The sequence below is a fragment of the Rhipicephalus microplus genome, chromosome 3 (assembly GCF_043290135.1).
Source record: "Rhipicephalus microplus isolate Deutch F79 chromosome 3, USDA_Rmic, whole genome shotgun sequence".
In the NCBI taxonomy this organism is placed as follows: Eukaryota; Metazoa; Arthropoda; class Arachnida; order Ixodida; family Ixodidae; genus Rhipicephalus; species Rhipicephalus microplus.
The window spans coordinates 69977966-70003242 of NC_134702.1; the positions used below are offsets into that span (position 1 = coordinate 69977966).

A 25277-nucleotide genomic window follows, 5' to 3' on the forward strand; every position below is an offset into this window, starting at 1 on the left:
GCCATGTTTTTTTTTCTACTCTCTCACGGAAAATGTTATGTCGTGGTTTTTGAAATCTAACCTCTGACCTCATGCTCCCCAGCGTAACTCCCCTTAAAATACTGCGTAAACCTAACAGATATTCGGCACAAACGCGAGAGGGCATCCGGAAGTGTTCCAAGAGCATTTATTTCAGCGCCGTTGACACTTTCGCAAGAGACGGCTGCACTTCAACGACGAAGCCTTGTAAAAAAAAAAAAGAAAACCGCCAGCGTTCGGTCTTTCTTGCTTTATTTCTTTTTTTATCCGAGAAGTCTAGACCTTCATAAAGAACAATGAATAGTTCAAAGTATGAAAACGACACCGACCTCGTTTTTCTCCTTTTCCTCTAGCTGGCATATCGCAGCGATATGCATACAATAGGCCAGCGCATGGCTCCGCGAAACGAAAAGATAAAGCAATAGTGCTTGGGCAGTGCCTGATATCGCATACCGGCGATCCTCTATATGCTCTGAGAGCCACGGTTCTGCAGAAACCACCTGCAACAACACGAGAGAATCGTTGAAGGTACCGTAATTTCATTCGTTTCACGTTCGAGTGAATCACTCTAGCGTAGCCAAAAATTTTTTTCAAAAAAGAGCAACGGGGGGATTATACCATAATTTATGTACGTTCGTGCGTCGTTTGTACGTGTGCGCGTGTATATATGTAAGCAAAATCGAAAAATTTCGGTGGGGAAAAGGTTTGAAGGTTTGAACCACTCTCGCCCTTGACTACGCCCATGAAATGAACCGCCTCCATGTGGAGATTTAGTTAAAGCTAAACTGGTGTATTCACTGGGCAACAACAGATATCCATACCAAACAGCAATATTATGTAATGCTGCAGTCTTCTTGTTCCTGGTAAGCATGTGTGTGTTCGGCAATTAGCCGCGCATCGTCCTCCGCATTTTTTTGTTTCCTGTGTGCTCTTCTAGTACGCTGTTTTTCGTCTTCGCATGAACTGCGGTGCAGGACATGGCTACGTTCAATCTAACGTTCAATATAGGGTGTCCGTTCAACAGCATACGGACGTAGTACATTGCACATTTGGCTTCGCACCTTTAGGCATGAAAAGCAATTAGCGTATAGCGTGCGCTGGAACCGGAATGCCAAAGAGACAGCGGAGCTGATTGGCTGATCAGGTATTCTTGATTTTTGCTGCGTTCCTAAGTTTTGCAATGTTTGCCTCACTTTATTCGTCTACTTTTTTTTTACTCCTCTCCGTCTCTCTTTTGCTCTCTCTGTCCTTCTTCATCTCTACTTCTTTCTCTTTCTTGTCCGTTTTATCTTTCTCTATTTTCCCTTCAGTTCGGTTTTTCTCTCTCGATTTCTCGCTTCCTCGTTTATTCTATCGTCACTCTCTTTATTTCTTCCCTCTCTTCCTGTGGTATTACTCTCTGTCTGCCCTTTTTTTTTTTCGCTTTATCTCTTCATTTCTTTTTTTTTGCACGCCATGCTTTACTCTCCTCTCTTCCTTACTCGTCAGCCTCATTTCCCTTTCTCACCGCCCTTGCTATGCCATACTTCGAGAGCGGTACGTTTTGCTCAGCTAGCGTTGCTGGATAGTCGAATGTTTACGACGCTCGCCTTCAGAACGCCGGTACGCTGGTTCGAATCTCGTCGTACGAAGAAATTTTCTCTCATAAAATTTTTCTCTTTCTCTTTCTCAGTATCGTTGTCTAGTCAATCGGAGTCATTACATTCTGCGCCACAGAAATAGACGCATGTGCAAGATAGATAGATAGATAGATAGATAGATAGATAGATAGATAGATAGATAGATAGATAGATAGATAGATAGATAGATAGATAGATAGATAGATAGATAGATAGATAGATAGATAGATAGATAGATAGATAGATAGATAGATAGATAGATAGATAGATAGATAGATAGATAGATAGATAGATAGGTGAACCTTAATTTTTTGGGGGGGAGGGGGGGTTTGGTGCCCTATAACCACTGTATGATTGCGACACGTATACTGTAGCCGAGGGCTCCAGAAAATTTCGGCCATCTGGGCTTCTTCAGCGTTACCCAAATCTCAGCACACGGGTCTCTCTATAGCAAGTCGCATCCATCGCAGTACGACCACCGCAACCGGAATCGAAATCACTACTTACAATACGCGCCCGTCCTGACCTTCAAATCGCTTCTCTGTGTGAGTCATCCCCCCAACAACGAACTATAAAAGACAGCATTTCCCCCGCGAATTTAAAAAGGAAAAGAAAAAGAAGACAACGTTAATTTACGTGCAGAAATTTTTTCCTTCTCTCGCGACTAACATATTGCTTGGGGGAGGGGAGCAATGCAAAAAAAAAAAAAGGTCAGTGCTCCCCGTATATGTGAGCGTGAAAAGGTCGATCAGGATAATTCAAGGAAGAAGTCGTTTGCAAATTTAGCTCGATTGTAATTAGTATATTGAATCGATGATCGGTATATTTATATGTCGCGAAAGGGTTCCTTTATTTACGTTTTCTCTTCATAGTTTGATCATGGATGCAGAGGGGTGATTCCACCCTGAAACTTTAACGTTCTCTCTGTCGCTTTCCCTAACACGCCAGAGAAGTGAACCTAAAGGTATAGCGTCTTTCATGGGAGTTCTTGGCCGCTGAATATTTAAAACTGCTATGCTGTAGCTGCCCACTCCAGAGGCATAATCCTGTCTCGACATCGTGCGTCAGCTACATTAAATCTAATTGTTATGAAACGCGTTGAAGCTGGGAAACCAGCTTAAGAGCGGTCTTCGCGTTCATAAGGTTGTCATCCACGATCCTCACCGACTAGCAGACAAGGTGCTGACCCTAGGAGTGTGTTCTCTCGAGCCACACTTCGCAAGGTGCAACGTTCCGCACCCTCCGCTTTCGCCACAACCATGTAGATTGCCAGTAAAGATTATGTCGCTGGGAACATGAAGGTCAATGCCTTGGTTCATGCCACGCCTGCGGCCTTTCGGCGATGCGATTGTGAAGGCCGTTGAACTGTACCAGGTGTCGTGTACCCACCACCTTACAAGACCTCTCGTGAAACACGGAGTCGGTTGCAAGCACTTTTTTAGTCTTATTGTCTTACGCTATGCCAACTCACTATTGCGTTATACTGTGCGTAAACATACTAAAACTTCAACCAGATGTCTCATCTGCGACAAGCCCGCCACACTCTACCCATCGAAACGGCCGTGCCTATATACTCGGTACATTCGCCCATGACCTAAAACGGTAGCACCACGTGGGAAGCCTCATAATCTGCAGCACCGACTACAGCAAAGGGTTTAAGGACACTGCTATAGCTGAGTCGGCTTGATCCGGTCCGGAGAGTGCACTGCAGGTGGCCATGGATCATTCGGTCTTAACTATAGGTGCTGCCCTCAGAGACACCCTTACCTACACACGATAATTTATAATAATTTCTCTAGCTCTCAGTTCTCTTCCTTCCCCTGCTTTATTCTTCCTGTTATCTCTGTGCATCACTTCGTACTTTGATTATACTTTATAAACTATAGAGTATACTTTACAACTGAAACCATACGTATACAGACGTCAGCAAGCTTAACACGAATGCTCCACAGCGTGTCCCAAAACAGTTTGATTGATGCTAGCGCCGCGTAGCCTCGAATTTTGTTGCCGAGATGTTACCCATGCATGACGGCTTACTATTCAAGCATACGGAGATGATATCTTGGAGATGATAACAGCGCCTAGCGCTTCGCGGCTGGGATCAGTCAAAGTACACCAATCATGGTAACGTTCGTGTTCAGCTTGTTAAGGACTGTACATGCTGTGCATATATATATATATATATATATATATATATAAGCAACGACCGAAAAATGAGTTCAGTAAACATTCGAAGTGTGCATGTCGTTGGTCAACAGCCTTTTATGAATACATGCCCAACAGCGCAATTGGCTGATAATTTACACAACACCTGTTTTGCGTAGCGCCTATCGATGGAGCGTATATCGCCCACTGTGTAGGGCTCTTTACCACTGTGACAACAACGGCAGAGGCAATGTTACGGCTCTGCGACTATGATCGATCGCGATCGTTCCTGTAACGGCCTAATTGCAAGCGTTCGAAGCCTATTGTGAGCAGATCCGCTGGGCGATATCATTAAACAATTTGTATGGCCGAGAAAAGTTCGAACTTTTCTCGGCCATATCCTCGGCGTTTTAGTTTTTTTTTCTTTACGCATACCTCATAGGTCAACTTGCGACGTCAGTGAACTATAAGGATGACTGTATAAGGCCTCCCTTCGCAGGCAGACCTTATAACTGCAGCCTACGGCATCGTTCATCCAGAAGATTGTTTGTCGATCGTACCGAGAAGGTCGCGGGCCGTAAGCCGGCGATAGAAAGTTCGAGCCGCGAACAGATCATTTCCGCAAACCATCACTACACTGCAAGGTAAGGTACCCGAACAAATGTTAATATATATGTTCTTAGAATACTTACCGCTTCCTCAGAGCACTTTTTTAACAATGCGCGCGGAGATTTTACGAAGTGCGCTGCGTTCCCATACATCTAACGCTATATAATATATTCTAAGAGCAAGTTTCAGCAAATCTAGATAACGGACATGTATCGCAATTATCAAGAGTGATCGGCCAAAGACAAAATGCCGCTTACAAATAACAAGCTTTGTGAATTTGTACCTTTATTTTGTTTTTATCGAGTTGGGCTAGATGACTTCTTTGCGTGCATTTTGTTATACACCTTCTCCGCGGCACTGGCTTCCCTTGATGTTGCCTTTTGAAAATTAAACAAGCTTTGGTTATTTCCATAACTGCTGTCGCCACATTTAGTTCAACAGGTTCCGAAGTATAGCTCAGCTCTAGTTCTTGGATTCGTGTGTGGCATGAGCAATCAGAAATTAATGACGCATCCTACACTTTGTGTTGATTTATTCATTCTATTTAGGTGGTCTTTGCACCATTAGTTTCTTCTACTATAGCGCGAGAAAGATAATCATCCGAGAAATAGCTCATGCAGTTAACTACTCTGCTTAAAGAGTACGCTCTTGTCTCAATGACTTCCTGTCTCAAAGACCGAAGAATAAAACACTTCCTGATGATTCGGTCCCGAAACATCGGGTGAGTTTTTTTAAGTTTTTAACTTTGACATTAGAAACTTTCTATTATAAGTGGATGGAGAGTTTATTTTATTCACATAAATTTTTATCTAGCCAGACAGCTCTCTGTCAAATATGTTCATCTTTAAAACCATTTGTGGCTGAAAATTCACCCAAAACGGATGCTTCTCGTGATAAACAATGCTCTGCACTTTTAACCACCAAACAAAACGAGTGCAATTGCGATATTTTAGCGCAATATTTCTTTCACAGAATGAACCGACTGGCCCCTCAAAATGTCCTGTTCAAACAACTCGAAGGAGTCAGTTACTTTACAGCATCATGCTTCCCAATACGCGGTTCCAGGTTTAGATTTTCCACTGCTACGACAGCAGTTTCGAAAAGTTCGAAATGCAGAAACGATCGTGTGCGTGCGTACCCTGGCCCGAAAAAGAACGTTAAAGAACACTAGGGGAACAAAATTACTCTGGAACTGTTAGCTGCAGCGTTCCTTAATGACCAAAATGTATACATATTCCAACTGAACGTAAGTTTCCAACTGCCCTTGCGGATACCGTGATGTGACGCCCATGCCAATACACAGGCAACCCACCTTCCACAAGTTCACATAGCATATATAGTCACGTCCGTACTAGTTTGAAGTTTGTTTTGTCACAGTGTTACTTTTTCTTCTTTTTTTACATTTTACTATAAACACATTTTACATTTTACAGTTTACTATATATTTCCAACGGCAAAGAAGTGACTCGTTAAATATTCCCTTGACCTCGGGAAAGCCGTGCTAAAACGCCTGAAGTTTCTAAGCCTGATCACAGACCTCCAAGGGCTCTAAGTGGCAGTGTGCGTACCCTTCCTGGCTGAAGTGTACGCTCATGCCCTGAGGCTTTACCAAATAACCAGCTAGCCACACCCGGTGATTTTCTGAAATCTACGCCTCGTAATCCTCAGCGATCCCGCCCTGGTATTGACTGGAAATTAACTTGTCCCCTGTATCTATAGTTCACCTCACCACAACTGAGCGACAGAAGTGCTCGTTGGGAAAAAGAAAAAAAGAGCGCTGCTTTTTCTCTCATAGTGGACTGTTCAAAGAACGACTCACCCCCTGCATTTCCTTCCTTTCTTCTCTCTGTATTCACCGATGTACGTATGGTTACCCAATGCCATGGAAAACGCGCAGCGGGTACATGTCTCCAGCCATGCCACACGTACATCATGATCGCTTATACTTACCTTTCGTTTTTTTATTCCTTGGCTCTCGCATGCAGAGTGCGTATATAGAGCCAAGGATAAACTCCGCCATGGCACCTACTCCGGTCGTTGGCTACACCACTGCCAGAGGCCTGGCCCAGAGCATCCGCAACCTGCTGGTGTACAAGGGCGTGCACTTCGAGGACAAGCGCTACGAGTTCGGACCGGCGCCGACGTACGAGAAACTCGGTTGGGCCGCCGACAGTGCCTCGCTGGGTTTCACGTTCCCCAACCTGCCGTACTACATCGATGGCGACGTACGGCTCACGCAGTCCCTAGCCATTCTACGGTACCTGGGCAAGAAGCACGGTCTCGACGCCAGGTCAGTGAACGTGGTCAAAGGGACCGAAGTGTTCGTGGCATTCGCAGTCCAAAAAGATATATGTGTACACGTACCGGCGAAAGGCAAATGATTGGTAATTCTGGTTTGGCCTATTTTGGTTTGCATTTTAACCGTGCTGTATACATATAGTACGTCTACGCAACGTACTAAATTCGTCAAACTCTCAAAGTTGTATGCACAAATGGCTGCACGAAAGGACCGTTTATTCTTCTCTGCTAGATGCCGCCCTTCTGTTCAGTGCTGTTACTTGCCACTCCATTAAATTTACTAGATAAATGTGTCTAAGGAAGCTTTTGCCAATGTCTGCTGGCGATGGCTGGCCAGAGTATTTTCACCTAGTCAAATCAAAGAGCTGTTGACTGTCAATTAAACGCAGCTCTTGATCAAATGTACACCATCCTGCAAAAGCTGGCGAGACGCGAAATTTTCTAGAAGGCTATATTCCTTCTTTCTCTGGGAACATGGCCCCTAATAATTCTCTGGGAACGTGGCCTCAGCCTGTAGTTATAGCCCTCCTACGGCGTTAGATTACAAGAATCGTGCGGAAATCGGCGCGTGCTGAAACTTTTGCTAACGGGTGTAATATCTTACGTGTGGTATGCCTGGAACAGGTCTGTAGCAGGTCGTGTGCTCACCACCTGCTACCGAGTTTCTTCGTGGCCCTACGAACACGTTACCATGTTCTACTTTCTTGCATGCACTCAACTTTGATATACGCTTTTTGCGCTATTCTACTTTGAGTGTCCTACTCTGCTGAACGTCAGTCGAATACGTACTGCAGTGTCTTTCTCTGCGCTCATCTATATACTCCTTGTTGCTCTACAGTATACAAGTTAGCGGACTATTAATATATGCTTTACACCATGATATATGCATACTGTATTACACTATAATCGGCTATAATCCGCAGTGCCTTAATTTTTTCACTCGACTGTGCATTAACCATGCTACGTCCTAAGATATTTTGCACACTCAATTAACGCATCCGATTAGGTTCTATAGCACCACGGCCATCGTATAGTCGCCCTGTGAAATCAATCGTTTTTCATATTCCGCCAGTAAACTTTCGACTCGCGTTATTTCGAGTTCAGTCTATGCCTTGACAAGTGCGCTGTTGGAGTGCCCGCCGTCAATGCCTACGTCCTGAGCACGTATGTCGTTGAACTCACTCATGAGTCGACTCACTCGGACTGAGATCGAGCCACGAGTCTGAGTGAGTCCGGGTTGTAATATTGTAGTGAGCTTGAGTACGGGTGAGTCTGGGTGACTTACACATTTCTCGCCTACCTACGCCTGAGCAGGATTGATATTGGATGACGCAGGAGTGACCAGGAGGCTGCGGAACTGTGGCTCATGGAGCAGCAGGCCAACGACCTGCTCTGGGCTCTCGTCGTGACCGCCATGAACCCGAACGCGACCGAGGCCCGCAAGAGCCAGGAGAAGAGGCTGGCCGACTCGCTGCCCCGCTGGCAGGAGCTGCTGAAGAAGCGCCGCTGGGCCCTCGGCAACACGCTCACCTACGTGGACTTCCTGCTCTACGAGGCGCTCGACTGGAACCGCCAGTTCGCGCCGGACGCGTTCGCCAACCGACCCGAGCTGCTGGACTACCTGCGCCGCTTCGAGCAGCTGCCAAACCTGAAGGAGTACTTCGCCTCCGACAAATACGTCAAGTGGCCGATCATGGCGCCTTACATGTTTTGGGGACACAAATAAAGTACGTTCAGCGGTTGACCGCGTCTACGAAACACAGTTTCAGTTTGTTCCGTCAATACCTTATTTAGATTATAGCAAAGTGCAGGAGAGAAGCCTTTCCCACCCCTTAAGCATGTAAGCGGGGCGTGAAATATGTCATTGTAATGTTCTTGAAGTATGTATGGTTGGAAGCGTGATTGGTCCCAACAAACGGCGAGGCTGCTTGCAGGCTATGAAAACATGGGACACGCGCATTAACACACACAGAAAACAGCAGAGACCCAAAGGAAAAGAAAAAAAAGTGAACTAATAGCAATACTTATATTCAGTTTCAGAAAAAGTGCGTCCTGGTCAAGTCAGGCTCACCTGTCGTAGAGTCGAACGCGCCTGGCGATGCGAAGACACGCGCGTTGCTGGAAGCTTGGAAGAGGCCAGCGGCGTCTTCTAAAGGCTGTCGATGAACGGGCGTCGTGCCGAACGAAGCGTCAAAGTGGTGGACGCCATCGGCCACCTGAAGCCCGCCACTTCAACTCGTGCATCACGTCCTATAGCGTTGACACTCGGGACCGGTCACCCGACTCCGCCCAACACCCAGGATACCTTCTGATGTTATTGTTCCTCGTTCGCCACGAGACACCGAATCTCGGCACGTGCGCACATCTCCGCACGCGCCCCAGCATCCTCGTGGTCATGTTCTATAGCGCCCACATCACATCGTGGCGCTACACTTTTTTCAAGCGCACTTCACAGTCCTTCACCTTTATACAGTTGAACCTGCCCGCCATTGCGGTTATTAGGTTTATTAGGGTTATGTCCACGAAGCTTTGTGACAATTATGGCGGCCGAACACTCTTAATGTTGTATTTCAATAAGCTTTTGCCTCTCATTTATATACCTGGAAAGCCCGGGACCGAAGCAAGGCCATCGTGAGAAGGACGTCATCAATTCACTTGTATACGACAAGCAGCGTATTTGTTTTGGGACTCCAGAAAGAAAAGAGGGTGGGGGGAAAGAGGTTGCTGAGGTAAGCATTACCCCCCCCCCTGAACTACTAGAGAACCTTGCACACGCCTGTGGCCAATATTATGAACTTGGCACCTAATTCACGCGGTTGTCATCTTGTCTAGTTCAACTCTAGTATGCGCCCACGACAAGTAACTCAAGTGGCCCACCATGGCACCCTACACATGTTTCGGGAAACACAAACCAAGTGCAAAACGAAGGGTGGGGTCAGACCCTCCCCAATTTCGTTTATTTTACATGTGTATATAAATATACGAGTAACCATACAAACGCACGCACGAACATACACAAAATGAGGTTGAACTCCCTTCTCTGCCGAAAAAAATTTGGCCTGCATTGCTATTCAGCCCGTGTTCACAGATTACCGAAGGCGGCTGTCCACTGGGATATTTGCGAACAAACATTTGGCGGGTACGGGCCGTGCTGCGCCCATATCTTACTAAACACCTTACGATAAATATGTGCGTAAGGAAGTGTTTCTACCTTTTTTTGCTTATAAGTTGCATCAACCAACGAAAACATGCAGTAACTAAAGTTATCCTTGGGATGCAAAAGAGTGGCTACCTGGGCTGATCGGTATTGTATTTTTGAAAGAATTCTTTTGAATATTCTTGGGAGACCACACGTATTTCTAAATTTACACTTTGTGAATTCGGCCCCTACCCTTTTCATCGATGGTGGCTCATTCTGACGTCATTCTTCTCTTGCATTTCATCAGCGGTGGGATGTCTTTGCACTCTGACGGTAAGCTGACGTTTTTAAACACGCGAATGCAAAATCCACATACGGCAAATCACCGTCGTTGCAAGTCACTCATGTATGTAGTAGCCAACGTATGACACGCCGTACTGACGTCACAGACTACGTCATGTGCCTGTACTTATATTGGCATGCGAGCCGCTTGCTTATCACATTAAACCTTCGCCACCAACTGAGTCCAGCGTCGCCTTGCTCGCCGGCTACAACAGATGGCGACGAGGATGGGATAGGCTGCACCGAACGACGAGGGCGGATCCTGTGAGCAACGACAGCTGGAAGGCGAAAGGCAAAGTATGGCGAAGATGTGGAAATTTGACGCCTTCATAGAAGAAGGAGACGAAGATTTCGCATCGTATGTAGTACGGTTTCGGCACTATTGCAAAGTAGCCGGCGTACAAGACGAAGAACTTAAAAAGTCAGCCTTCATCTCTGCCATAGGAAAGAAAGCGTACAAGACGCTCAAGGACCTTCTTCTACTTGCAAAACCTGAAGAGAAGACGTTCGAGGACTTGGTGAAAGTGCTGAGTGGCCACTACGAGCCTTCAAGTCAAGTCATTGCGGAGCGTTTCAAATTCAACAGGAGGTACCAAGGAGAAGGGGAGTCCGTCGCGGCATTTGCAGTCACGCTGAAGCACATGGCAGCCAAGTGCAACTACGGTACGTTTCTCGACGACGCTTTACGGGACCGGTTCGTCGCTGGGTTACGGAATTCCACCATTCAGACGGGTTTACTGAAGAGGAAGGAACTGACGTTCGAATCGGCCTGCGTTTTTGCTAACAGCGTTGAGCTAGCGGAGCGGGTGTCGAGGGGATTCCGACCAACTGCGAATACGGATGCCGACATCCACGCTCTAAAGAAGACGGGGAAGGAACCGGAGTTTGCCAGCAAGCCTAAGAACAGTTCAATGCAAAGCTGCTATCGATGCGGTCCAGAGCATGACGCCCGTTGCTGCCGTTATCGTAAATTCAAATGCCATCTTTGCAAGCACGTGGGACATTTGACGCGCATGTGCAAATGCAAGCAACCGGCGCCGGGCACCGTCCACAACGTGAGTGACGAAGCGAGCGGAGGCACAGAGCTGCTGCTGCACGGTGTGTATCTGGTGGGCACGGAACAACCATATGAAGTTAAAGTACAGATAGCCGGCCAGCTTGTGAAGATGCAAGTAGATATGGGCGCAGCCGTATCACTTGTTCCGGAATGCGTTTACCGGCAGCTAAAGCAGCCGCCGCAGCTTGCGAAGTGCGAGATGAAGCTCAAGACTTACGGCGGAGCGACAGTACAAGTGAAAGGCCAAGCGGAGGTTTTGGTCGATTATAAGGGACAGCGGAAAGTCCTGCCAATCATCGTGGTACCAGGAGAGAAGTCAGCACTCCTAGGCCGCGACTGGATTGCGAACCTCGGAATGGACCTAAACAGCATTCACGAGGTGCATGCACAACCGTCTGTCGACAGCATCCTGTCATGGTATGCCAGCGTTTTTTCACCTGGTTTAGGGTTCATAAAGGGTTACCAAGCAAAACTGGTGCTTAAGGATGGAAGCATGCCAGTCTTTTGCAAGGTGCGGTCTGTGCCGTATGCCATTCGTGAACCTGTCGAGCATGAGCTAGGCAACTTGCAAAAAGAGGGCGTACTGGTGCCCGTAACCCGCAGCGACTGGGCCACGCCGCTGGTAGCTGTTCACAAGCCAGACGGCACAGTACGATTGTGTGGAGATTATAAATTGACGGTGAATCCATGTGTGAAGACCGACCATTACCCACTGCCCGCGGTGAAGGATTTGTTCACGACACTGGCTGGGGGCAAGGTTTTCACCGTTCTGGACCTTTCGACGGCATATCAGCAAATCGAGGTGCACCCTGACTCGCGACCTTTGCTGACTATAAACTCTCACACGGGGTTGTTCCAGTATGTTCGAATGCCGTACGGAATCTCAAGTGCACCTTCAGTTTTCCAGGCAATCATGAACGAGCTGTTGAAAGAACTACCGGGAGTGGTACGCTACCTTGACGACGTCCTCATCACGGGAGCATCGCATACCGAATGCCTGGCCCGGGTGGAAGCAGTCCTGCAGGTTTTCAGGGACCATGGCTGTCACACTGGTCCCGTTAATTAGGGAGGCAATCGCCGGGCTAATTCCAAGCGTCGAAGTATCGGCCCCCCGAACCGCACCACGAAAGCGTGGACAATTTAGAAGTGGTCCTTTTTGGCGCGCCAGCGGACGCCGGCTGTGGCCCAAAGAACAAGTCAGAGCCGAGAATTGATAAACAAACAAAACTATATTCTCAATAAGGGCAGACCAGAAACAACACACACAAGTATGCACACTCCACAACAGTTGAGTACAATATGTCACCCAACAAACAACGTACTACACAGTACAATCAGCCACACCTGAAACAACGGACACAGACAACAATACGCACTACAATGCAGTCGCATGCATTAAACAACCAAGACACTTAAAGACTAAAGAGATAGAAAACCTATTCAGTCCAAAGTTCTTGGAACAAAAGTCTGGATGATACTCTTCCGAGAATCACTCACTCAAAGTCCAGTGTTGTCGTTCCGCAGCCCTCGAAGTTTCTCTTCCAGGAAACCTCGCCGAAGTTTCTCTTCCAGGAAACCTCCAGTCTTCAATAGGCCACTCTCCAAGCTTCAAACTTCTTTGCCCGAACACGTCGGCTTCACACACGCAGCTGTTGCCACGCGTCTTCGCTCGATAGCGGTAAACACACGCTCTTGCCTGTAGCTCGAGCCTTCACCCACAGGTGGAAATCCTCTTCATCTCCTGCTTTGTCGCTACGGACAAAACCTTCGCCGACTACACGGCGGGATCCCTTCGCGCTCTGGCACTAACTTCCGTCTTCTCCTTCGAAGTTTCTCTTCCGGAAAACCTCATGTCTTCTCCTGCTTTGTCCCTACGGACAAAACCTTCGCCGACTACACGGCGCGATACCCTACGCGCTCTGGCGCTAACTTTCACCTTCTCCTGCTTTCCCGTCTCTGCTGCTCAATTAAATACCTTCCGCGCAAGATTCCAGAAGGTTCTCGTCATTTCGTCGGCGCGATACGCAGCGAAGGCTGGGGAGAGGGCGAGACGGTTGGAATGCCCTCTGCGTCGGATGACTCAACTCGGTATGACCACGCCGCTTTCCTTTTAGAAAAATCCAGTGCTTGCTCGGCCGCCGTTGTGGGGTGAGGAGGTTCGTCGGCGAAGCCACGCTTCCGAGGGGAGAGCGCGCGCCCGGGGAGTCTTGGATGTTTGTTTTCTTTTTTTCTTTTTTTTATTTTGACCTCCCGGCCTCTCTCTCGCGCGTTATCGCAAGAATTTGGCGGCGCGCCCATTTTTAGCGCTCGTTCTGTGACAACGGCGTAAAAGTGAGAAAGGAAACATGCAAGTTTTTCTTGAATTCTGTCAAATATCTTGGGCATATCATTGACGAAAATGGTGTGCACCCGCGCGTCGAGAAGGTTGAAGCCATAAGGGAAGCACCCACACCTAAGAACACCAGTGAGCTTGAAGCATACCTCGGCATGATAACTTTTTACTCCAAGTTCATGCCAAACATGTCTTCGAGGCTAAAGCCTTTGTATGCACTGCTTCAGAAAGATAAGAAGTGGGTCTGGTCCGCAAAAGAAGAAAAAGCCTTCGCGGAGAGTAAGAGCCTCCTTACGCAAGCGAGCGTGCTGACATTCTATGACCCAAAGAAGCCTCTTGGATTAGTCTGCGACGCCTCTCCTTACGGGGTTGGCGCAGTGTTGTTTCATGTCGTGAACGGGGAAGAAAGGCCGATAGCTTATGCGTCACGCACTTTGAGCAAGGCCGAAAGTGGCTACGCACACATAGAAAAGGAAGCGTTGGCTGTGATTTTCGGAATCAAACGGTTTCACAAGTATGTTTATGGCCGTGAATTCACCATTTATTCCGATCACCTTCCCCTGGAGGGACTGCTGGGGCAAAGAAAGCAAATTCAGCAAATGGCAGCAGCACGCATGCAGCGCTGGATGCTAGTGCTAGCTGCATATCGCTACAAATGGGTGTACAGAAAGGGAGCCCAAGTAGCAAACGCGGACGCGTTATCGCGATTACCGCTTCCGAACGACACCGACGAAAGCGACTACGTTCACTTCTTTTCAGCAGTAGAAGCCGCACCACTATCTGCGAAAAGGATCAGTGACGAAACCCAAAAAGACCCAGTTTTGTCTAAGGTGCTAATGTGTGTTTTGAATGGATGGCCATCGTACGTGTCAGAAGACAACGTAGCCCCATTCTTCTCGCGGAAAGACGAACTGTCGGTAGACTGTGGTTGCATAACATAGGGAACTCGGGTTGTTATACCTGAAACGGTACAATCTGAAGTCTTATCGCTTATGCATGAAGGGCATCCAGGCATCACTCGCATGAAAATGCTATCAAGAAGCCATGTGTGGTGGCCAAAGTTGTGCGACCGCATTGAAGAAACTGTAAGAGGTTGTTCAACTTGCCAACTAACGCAGAACTCTGCGCTCCACGTGCCGATGTTATCGTGGGGATGGCCAACCCGCAGGTGGCAGAGAGTTCACCTGGATTTTGCCTACTACAAGAATGACTGGTTTTTAGTGCTTGTCGATGCGCACTCCAAGTGGGTGGATGTTCTGCACATAAAGTCCACTACAGCACAGGCGACAGTTGAAAAACTCCGCACTGTTTTTGCTGCATTTGGGCTTCCCGAGAGAATTGTGACTGACAATGGGCCGCAATTTGTGTCTGCTGAATTCACAAATTTTCTCAACTCCAATGCAGTGCAGCACACCAAGACATCACCTTACCACCCAGCTTCAAATGGCACGGCGGAGAGGCTTGTCCAGACCGTCAAGCGAAGCTTCATCAAACAGCTACGGGACGATCAGAACACGGGAGTGACTCGGACGATGCAACATCGGGTAGACCAGTTCCTGTTCACCTACCGAAACACATTGTGTTCGACGACCGGTAAGACGCCAGCCGAACTGTTTCTCTCATGGAGGCCACGCACGAGGCTGAGCATCTTGCATCCGGAGCTAGCGAAACGTGCCGAAGCAAATATAGCTCAAAGACAGGGTCAGGAAACCCATACTTCATGGAGGGAGTTCGAGGTTGGCGACATCGTTCGGGTGCGAGGAAACCGACCGAGTGATCTACGTTGGTTAGAAGGAACAGTTGTGCGACGAGTTAGCAAAGGAACATACATAGTCCGAATCGAAGACCACGAGCGCTTTCTGCATGCGGACGATGTTGTTCCTAACACATGCCTTGCTCCTCTTCCCAGAAGCATGTGGATTCCTGAGCAAACCCGCATGGCACAGCCGGGTTCCACTCCGTCACAAAGCGACCTACAACAATGTATGATGAGCCTGAAGCGTAAAACAAGAAATGGCAATGGTGACCCGTTTTGACGTAGCAGACGCTTAATCTGCGAAGCAATGCATAAATAAACAAACACCGTAATATGCAACGCCTGACAAATTATACCATCATTCTCTAAGCACGAGTTTTTCGTTTTTCCACGGTCGGAATCAGAGCAGTCACGGTCGGTGACCGTGACTGATTCAACAACACTTGATCACCGTAACCGTTATTCAGCCTTTTCGTGCGTGTGCGCGTGTGTTTGTATTTGCATGTACATTCGCAGTTCTAACCATTCGTTGATACGCACCGTCACACAGAACCAAAGCCCTAACGCGAAAAAATAAATAAAAAGGTTCCTATGTCTCTGAAGACTTATTTTATTGTCTCTGTGTTTCCCTTCAGACGTGCAGTATAATAGATGATTTCGAACAGATGACTCTAGAAAGCTCTGTCACCGTGATCATTTTTTTTCGTGTTTCTGATAACATGTCTTCCCGCCGCCATATTCTTAAACCAACCAACCTATTCCTGAACAAAGTACAAATTATCGGTACGACCCACTCGCTATTGCAGCTCATTATGTTAAATGGGTCCTGAATCATTTTTACAAGTAATCATCGTATGACGTCAATATTGAAATTTACTGCCTCACGAATCGTTCGATGCAAGACTTTCTCGAATTCGTCAAGAACGAAAGAAAAAGTGGCAGAGATTCGTCGCACGCTACGAGCGCTGCCCCGCCAAGCGAGCAGGAAAGGATGGCAAGGAGGAAAGAAGTTACGTCAGCACGCGTCATAGCCTTGAACACGCGTGATGAAGTGCGATCTCTCTCTCTCTCTCTCCTGTAGTGATTCCTGTGCGCGCTGGTGTGGTTACTCTGTAATGTTCGCAGACTCTGGATCACGGTGTCGGTGTAGGTACACGGAGGAAGGAAAGTAAGCGACAGCCGTGCCTTTAGGAAGGTGCTGGCGCTCAGCACTAAAATTGGTCAGCAGCAAGTCCGTGCGCCCAGCAGCAACTCTGACAATACCACGTGCGACGGAAATGCAGCGAGTGAAGAGCAGCGAGCTTATTTTGTCTGCAACTCCTTCGGCGTCAAACTGAGCAGCAGCGGCCACAGAAACTAGCGTGCATGATCTAGGAAGGAGAACCACGTCGTCGTCAGTAATAAGCAGTTGGTTTGGGTGCGCCTCTGGATAATTGGGTAAGCCCGAACTGTTGCCAAACGTAATCAAGCTCTCTGGTATGTTGATGACGGCGCCATATACCCGTAAAAAATCCATGCCAAGAATGGATTCTTCACTCTTCTAAGGCTGTCGGTGAGGTCCTGACTGATAATAGAGAAGTCGGCACCAGTGTCGACCAAAGCTGTCACTTTGTGGCCGTCAAGAAGAACACTAAGGTCGGCAGTCACAATTTCATCGTTTTCACGGCATATCGGCTGTACGACATCATGCTGTGGGGGCTTCTTGTCGTCATCTTTATGGCCTGCAACCTTGCCCCCGGAGGTCACCGCCCTCAGTTTCCCCGTCGCAGGCTAGGTGACCTTCTTGTACTAAGGTCCGCGTAGGTATGGCGGTGCGACAAAGGCGAACGCGCGGGGGACGGAGAGCGGGATCGACGTCTCAAACCAAGAGGGTGAGTAGGCATCGCGTCCTCTGCAGTGATACAGCCGTCCTCAAAGTGAGAACGGGCTCCATAGAAAGAGGTGTCGTCACGGCGTAGAGTGTATTCGTCGTTGGCACGTCAACTGTCAAACCAAGGTCGATGAGGACGGAATGAATCAACTCGATGCCAGCATTGACGGGCAATATGGCCTGCACCTCCACAGTGAAAGCATAGTGGACGTCTGTCCACTGTGCGCCATGCATCGGTTTTCCGGGTCGGTGGACGTCTGAGCTGCTCTCCTGGCATCGCCGCCCATGGGGTGGCTGTGGACGGCTGGTTGTGTGGCTGTAGCGTGGGTGGTTGATGCAGTGTATGCTCTTGCGGCGGAGACCAAGGGGTCATTGGCACCTGGTAGTACAGCCTTGGCATAGCGGGTGGTGGACGTCGGAAAGCGGCAGCGTAGCTCATAGGACGCTGCTGAGTATCAGGACCAGCCGTAAACAACGCTTGGTGGATTTTGTCGCGTACGACTTTAGCGATCGACGCGATGGGATTGCCAGCAACCGGAGTCTGTAACCTCTGCAGTTCTTAGCAAACTATCTCTCTAATCAAGTCTCGTAAGCAGCTCTGACTCTCAGACGTCAAGGCGATAGCATTGATTGGGACATTGCTGGACATGCGGTCATATTGCCTGCAGCGTTGATGAAGGGCCCGCTCGATAGCCGTAGCTTCCTTATTGAAGTGAACCACGGTACTTGGAGGGTTGCGCAGTAGCCCGGCGAAAAGCTGTTCCTTGACACCGCGCATGAGGTAACTCAACTTTTTATCTTCCGTCATGTGCGGGTTAGCTCGATGAAAGAGACAAGTCATGTCCTCGGCAAACATTGCAATAATTTCGTTGGGTTTTTGAACACGTAGCTTCAATAACTGCTGCGCACGGTCCCTTCGATCGACATTGGCGAAAGTATCGACGAACTTCTGTCGAAAGTCGGGCCAAGCTGACAGATTGCCTTCTCTATTCTCATACTAAGACGAGCACCGTCGTCAAGGTAGAAATAGACGCGAGAAAGCTTTTCCTGTTCCGACCACTGATTGACCTTGGTAACACGCTCGTAGTTGTCAAGCCAGTCGTGAATGTCTTCATGGGCACCGCCAATAAAGCGATCGGGAACGAGGGATTGAAAAATGGTCACCTGAGATGGGTGCGTCGGAAGGCTGCCTTGGGGAACCTGTTGCGGGCTTGCTTTGGCCATTGGTTGAGATGTGCGGTGCCTAGCAGGTTCCGGCGAGTGAGTGAGCTCTGGCACGAGACCTCGCAACCGTCGACTGGAGCGATGCACCGGAGTTCGGAGTTTCTACCGGCGAAAATGAGTCTGGACTCGATGAACAGCTCCCAGCGGGCGTGTGGAGCATCAGACAGGGTTGCGGCTCAGCACCTCCACCAGTGTCGCGGTACAACGCGAATAAAACACACACCTTGAGACAACGAAAGCAGCGTGTTCTCAACATGATGATGATGATGATGATGATGATCCTTGATACTTTGGCGCACACCCACAAAGGGGGATCGGCCAAGAACCAGGCGGCAGGATCTTAACTAAAAGGCTTATGGTTTTTAAACACAACGTAATTTTGGGCTGAAAAAAAATATATAGAAAGAAAAGCCGAAAATCGAAAAAGGAGTATATCTGAGCAGGGAGCTCTCATCAGCTGAGCCATAAGATCGTCTTCTTCGGTCCTGAGTGAAGCTAGAGGCCCACTACCTAGTGCCCACTAAATCCCCCATCATCGTTTTGGTCCACATGTAGACACGCGTCAATATGATATTCAAACGTTGTTGGAAAGGGAGTCCGACTTTGACATGAGAGAAAAACTGTGTGAATGAAATTCGAAAGGGTATTTTCAATTTTTTAGATAAATATTTAGATTTGAAATTATGCCTAAACGGCGATTTCGTTCCCGACACCATTCACTTTAATCCGAAAAGATAGTTCAATGGAGTCACTCTCAGAATGCTTTTCTCACACGACAGCCTTCGGATTCGGCCTTCTGTCTGCACTCTTGATCCTAATTTTTCATTAAGTAAACCGTGCTGGATCCGTTAGTGCGGGGAACAAGACAGCTTTCCCTTGTTCGACTGATAACTTATTTGACACAGCGGCACAGTACACGTCCTTTCTTCGCATTGCCGCTTAGCTTTTAACATTTCAGGGTGTTGCACTGTACATATGGCGCCGTCGAACTTCACAGTAAATTAGATGGCAGCTGTCACACACCGATTTTAAACGTGGCGAGGCTCCGGCAGCAACAGGACGAGATGACTTTCGCGCGTTGGTGCACCCTGTCGACACGCAGCGCTGCTTGTGGCATCTGAGTGCAGTCATCACATGCGGGGCCACCCTCTCTCGTACGAAATGCGCACGCTCAGCACACTAGCCAGTATATTTCTAGGCACTGTAGCGGCACCCTGTTACAGTGGCTAGAATGTATTAAAAAACGCATCCGATGTAAACGCCGATAGTATGCTGTCTGTTCTGTGACCCTTTCACTCGCAAGCGAGTGTAGGGGAAACAGAAGGGGGGGGGGGCAGATGCGATTAGGAAGTATGCGGGTATAAAGTGCAGCAACGAGCACAGGACCGAGTTGACTGGCGGAACATGGGAGAGGCCTTCATCCTTCAGTGGGCGCCGTCAGACTGATGATGATGATGGTGATTATGATGATGTCTGCTCTATGACACCAAACAGAATGCAGGTGCCGAAAGCTCCGAAGAGAGCGAACACAAGGTTCTGTGTAAAAAAAAAGGTTCCTGAAAAAATGGAAACGCGACTCTCGCTAACGCGCACACTGACTGAGAGATTTGCCTGTACGAGTTCGCATCAGTGTCTAGCTGCTAGCCCCATGGGTGGTTCCTGATCGCTCTAGGGTCAGAAACCACCCACTGTTTCTTGTGCCACCCAAGCCAGTCATCGTGGTCCTCATAGAGCGATTATAAAGCACAATGTATTCACCCCAACGACGAGCTTATAGTGCGCATTCGAGCCATCTGAGGGAGTTGCCGCAAGCATATAGCGGCAGTACGCACCACCAAAACAAGGCTGGTGCAGTGGTGGCGTACGCCGCAGCGACAATGGTTTGTGTGGACAAAATTTAAGGTGTGCAGATGTGAGTGTGTACGCTTGTGGAGTGTTTTGATTATTTACTATTTAAGTGTTTCTTTTACTCTGGCTAGGGCAGATTAATCTGGCCCCCCCGATACAAAGGGATCAGTCTCAAAGCATCATCATCAGCAGCAGCAGCAGCAGTCCAATGGGTGTTAAAATTATGGAACATGGAAGACGCTCAGGTGTGCGCGCGCTTATCTCGCAGTGGGAAGAATCGACCACCTAGGGCTTTCAACGGAAGCCCATTCTGTTGTAGTTAGTGGGCGCACAAAAGTCAGTGCACTCGCCGCACAGTCTCTGTTTGCGAAAAGGGCGCGCTTTCAAGACACAGCGAAATAACAACTAAGACACTGATTCGGGTTCATCTGTACCTGTGAGGACGTTTCGTGCGTCATTTGTGCGGGAGCAACGCTGAGCACGTTTCGATCTGCCTGCCATTCTTCGCGTGGCATTCCAATTTGTTGCTATCGCATTCATTGCTTCGTCTTTGCGGCAAAAGCTGTGACTTTTTCATCGACTCATTATCGTCATCATGAAACTCATTGTGATATTAACTCGTATGTATTGTTACATATTTTGACCGCCACAGCCGGGATAAAACTCATGGCTTTCAGGTCATAAGTTCAGCGCACACGTTTCTCGGAATCAAACTGACTCAATTTCTTTTTCGAAATTTTCTCTCGAGATCAACGCAATCTTCCGTTGTTAAGGATAGGCACAAACATTTTTGTGTGTGTACGCGCATGTGAGATCATTCGCAACTAAAGCGAAAAAGAGCGCTCAATGAACAATTAGTAACTAACAACGCACAAAAAACGTGTGATCTTTTCTTACCAGCGCCACTATAAGTGCTGAGGCATTCGTGTTCGTCACGCACGACATGGACAGTGTCGTAAAAGTTCACGAAAGCAAGGAACCACTCGGTGCATAAATAACTGACTACTTCGGCGGCGCCAAGCAGAACACTGCTCTTCGTGTTTCGCGGAGGTATATCTCGGCAGCACTACATCGACGTTTGTGCTAATCGGTAGGCATATCACTTATTCCCGATAGTTTACACCGTGTCTATAAAAAATTGGTTAAGACGTATTTTGGGGCTATAGTTGGTTCATAAGCAAAGTTGAACAGCGCCAGAGAACGTAATGGATCAGACAAAGAGGAACGACACGTGTAATTGCCGCTCCTCGCCATTTCTAGAAGTATACTACACACGGAATTTTACACAGTGTGTGTAGGGCGCAATAACCAGTGAAAGTTTATTCATTGGATGCACAGAATAAATACAGCATGTAAAAAATAAACGGAGAATAGGAAATAGCGAGAACTATAAAAAAGCGTGAGTCCGGTTACTTGCATACATGCGTCAAGTTCCCCACAGGACCCGTTGCGCGAGTATTCAGATTGGTGCTGATAGCCTGAATGCGATAGCATCATAGGCTTACACATGTGGTGCAGCTTATATTTTAGTGCTTTTGTATGGCTCTCTACTAGCTTTACTACTTATATAAATATATATATATATATATATATATATATATATATATATATATTGTTGCGGGTTCGCGGCTATGCAGCTATGCGGGCGGTGCGAAGAAGAAGACGACGACGTTTTTGGGCTGTTCGAAATACACAACGGCTGCCATCTTGACTGCTGGAGTACTTTTCTACTCTAAAGTAGTAAATACATTCGCAACATTTTGGTGGTGGCGCTGGGTACGACGCAAGACGGAACTTCGAAGCGGACGTGTTCTCGACTGCCCGACCATGGCAACAGAAACCAATTCTGCCGCTCCTGTTTCAGCCGCGACTCCGGCGCAGCCTGTACAGCCGGTCGTATTGACGCAACCGCGCGACCCTGGCAACTTCTGCGGCACCGACCATGTTGACGTTGACGACTGGATTCCGAAGTTCGAGCGGTTTGCAGCAGTGTACCGGTGGGACCCTACGATGATGCTCGCCAACGTTGGCTTCTATCTCTGCGGAACAGCTGGCGCGTGGTTCGAGGCTCATGAAGCGGACATAACCAGCTGGGATACTTGCAAACAGAAGCTTCGTGACCTGTTTGGTAAGGCCGTCGGACGCCAGCGGGCCGCTTCTAAAGAACTCTCTGGTCGGGCACAAACTACGACCGAATCATATGTCACCTACATCCTTGACGTTCTCGCCCTTTGCCATCGTGCCGACCCCAACATGTCCGAGGAAGACAAAGTAAGCCATTTACTTAAAGGCATTGCAGATGATGCTTTTAACATACTGGTTTCCAAAGACTGTTCCACCATTGATGACATCATCAAAGAGTGCCGCCGATTCGAAGAGCTGAAGAGTCGCCGGGTCGCCAAGAATTTCTTGCGACTTCCGAACACGGCCGCTACGTCATCTTGCGAGGACCTTCAGCCGCCATGCAGTCAACCACATAACAACGAAAGTGTGGTTCGCATCGTTCGTAGAGAAATCGAGGCCGCGTCTCCGTCTTTTCTGACCCGCCCATCTGATGATCGACCAACGATCTCGTTGATCCAACAGGTCGTGAGAGAGGAGCTGGCAAACGTTGGGCTGCAGCCTGTGTGTTCGTTGACGGAACCTCGGGTCAGTACCATAGCGCCTTCTCCTGCACCAGAAAGATTCCGCCGCTATCGTGATCCTGCTCAGTGGAGGACACAGGACGACAAGCCTATATGTTTTCATTGTCATGGTGTAGGACACATCTCCCGCTACTGTCGTTTCCGCACGTATCCACCTCGGTCGTTTCCTGGCTATCGACGTGACGACAACCACCGGCCCCTGCAGTACAGCGCTCGTGACGATGGACCGTACAATGGCACTCCTGCGACACCAGTCCGCCGGTCCAGCCGTTCGCCGTCCCCGCATGACCGTCGCTCCAGGTCACCTCAGCACCGCCGCTATTCGTCGCCCCACCCTAGTGGACGCCCTTCTTCGGAAAACTGAGCAATGCAGCTCCCGGAGGTGACGCTGCATTGGACTCCCGACCTGAAAACCCTCTGCTGACCTTGACTACGGACAAGAACCTGCTTGATGTAGAAGTGGATGGCCTTCCTGTTACTGCCCTTATTGACACCGGCGCACATATTTCAATTCTGAGCTCTGACCTCCGTGCACGATTAAACAAGGTCCTTACGCCGCCAGAGTCCCTATTTGTACGTGTCGCTAGTGGAGCGACCCCGGCTGTGCTCGGAATGTGCACCGCGCGTGTGAGATTCGCCGACCGCCAGACGTCCGTTCTATTCCATGTTCTCGCTCACTGTCCACATGACGTCATCCTTGGACTCGATTTTTTGTCCGACCACTCCGCTGTAATTGACTGCTCAGCCGGCGTCGTGCAACTTGACTTGCCTGCGGCCACCGAAGAGTCGAAGATGGTACAGAACAAGCTTTCGTGCGCTGAGTTTGTTCGCCTCCCACCCCAAGCCCTAACTTGTGTCACAGTTGAACCATATCCCAGTGTTCCGGATGGGGATTACGTGGTCTTTCCCTCTCCCGGTGTTTTATTGGCCCGCAACGTTTCCTCCCCGTACACCATATTAACTGTCACAGCGAACAAGACGTGCCTTCCTCTTCTGAACTTCGGACTCAGCCCTCAAATCCTACCACAAGGCATTGTTCTCGCCACTCTTTCACCGTCACACGAGTGCCAGATCTCATCAGTGTCACGTGAACTGGCCACAGTCGCCTCGCCGAACCCGCATAGCACCGACGCAGCCAAATCTACACGGCTCAACAATGTAACTAAGATGATTGCCTCAGACCTCTTGCCGTCTCAGGTCAAAGACCTCACTGATCTTCTCACGAGCTATTCGGACATATTTGACTTTGACGGTAGGCCCATAAGTCAAACATCGCAAGTCAAACATCGCATTAATACCGGTGATGCAGCTCCAATTCACAGGCGTCCCTATCGAGTGTCACCATCAGAACGCCAAGTTATCCAACAGGAGGTGAATAAGATGCTCACAAAAGGCATCATAGAGCCCTCATCGAGTCCGTGGGCGTCCCCTGTAGTCTTAGTTAAAAAGAAGGACAATACCTGGCGTTTCTGCGTGGACTATCGGCATTTAAACAAGGTCACCAAAAGGGATGTCTACCCGCTTCCTCGTATTGATGATGCCCTGGACTGCCTTCATGGCGCAACCTATTTTTCTTCGATAGACTTACGCTCCGGTTACTGGCAGATCGCCGTGGACGACCTCGACCGGGAGAAGACCGCCTTTGTAACGCCTGACGGTCTCTACCAATTCAAGGTAATGCCGTTTGGCTTGTGCAATGCGCCGGCAACGTTCGAGCGGATGATGGACACGCTTTTGCGCAGCTTTAAATGGTCTGTCTGCCTGTGTTATCTGGACGACGTGATTGTGTTTGCCCCAACCTTTAAGTCTCACCTCGAGCGCCTTTCCTCAATTCTTTCAGTATTTCGAGAGGCTGGGCTCCAACTTAATTCCTCGAAATGCCATTTTGGGCATCGCCAAGTTACTATTCTAGGGCATCTCGTTGACTCCTCCGGCATCCGCCCCGATCCCGACAAAGTCCGAGCTGTCCTGGATTTTCCTGTACCGACTTGTGCCAAGGACGTTCGAAGTTTTGTGGGCCTATGCTCATATTTCCGACGATTTGTCAGAAACTTCGCAGAGGTCGCACGCCCCCTCACTGATCTTTTGAAGAAAGATGTACCATTTGAGTGGGGTCCTGATCAAGGCACGGCCTTTTCCCAGCTCATAACACTTCTGACCACGCCACCGATTCTCGCCCACTTCGACCCGTCTGCTCCAACCGAGGTCCGCACTGATGCTAGTGGCTACGGTATTGGCGCGGTTTTAGCCCAGCGTCAATCCGGTCACGATCGAGTTCTTGCGTATGCCAGCCGGCTCCTTTCTCCTGCCGAACGCAATTACTCTATTACGGAACGCGAGTGCCTGGCGCTTGTATGGGCAGTTGGTAAATTCCG

The 25277-nt window shown here is 48.7% G+C and overlaps 1 protein-coding gene across 2 annotated transcripts; it reads left to right on the forward strand.

Annotated features, from left to right (window-relative positions):
* Positions 1–409: 409 nt before the first annotated feature.
* LOC119173823 (glutathione S-transferase Mu 2) lies at positions 410–8447 on the forward strand. Of its 2 annotated transcripts, XM_075889755.1 has the most exons (4): positions 433–546; positions 4282–4426; positions 6377–6681; positions 8025–8447. In XM_075889755.1, exons 3-4 carry the CDS (start codon positions 6410–6412, stop codon positions 8413–8415), a joined length of 663 nt encoding a protein of 220 aa, XP_075745870.1. In that variant the 5' UTR covers positions 433–546; positions 4282–4426; positions 6377–6409; the 3' UTR covers positions 8416–8447. The 2 variants fall into 2 exon arrangements, with proteins under 2 accessions (XP_075745871.1, XP_075745870.1); XM_075889756.1 differs by lacking the exon at positions 4282–4426 and having other exon boundaries at positions 410–546.
* Positions 8448–25277: the final 16830 nt, after the last annotated feature.

What these genes read in the sequence shown, in the direction of transcription:
- LOC119173823 (XM_075889756.1), top strand. Translation starts at nt 6,410, where the DNA reads ATGGCACCTACTCCGGTCGTTGGCTACACCACTGCCAGAGGCCTGGCC. An exon ending in AAGCACGGTCTCGACGCCAG is followed by an intron (nt 6,682 to 8,024) that starts GTCAGTGAACGT and finishes TGGATGACGCAG; the next exon opens with GAGTGACCAGGAGGCTGCGG.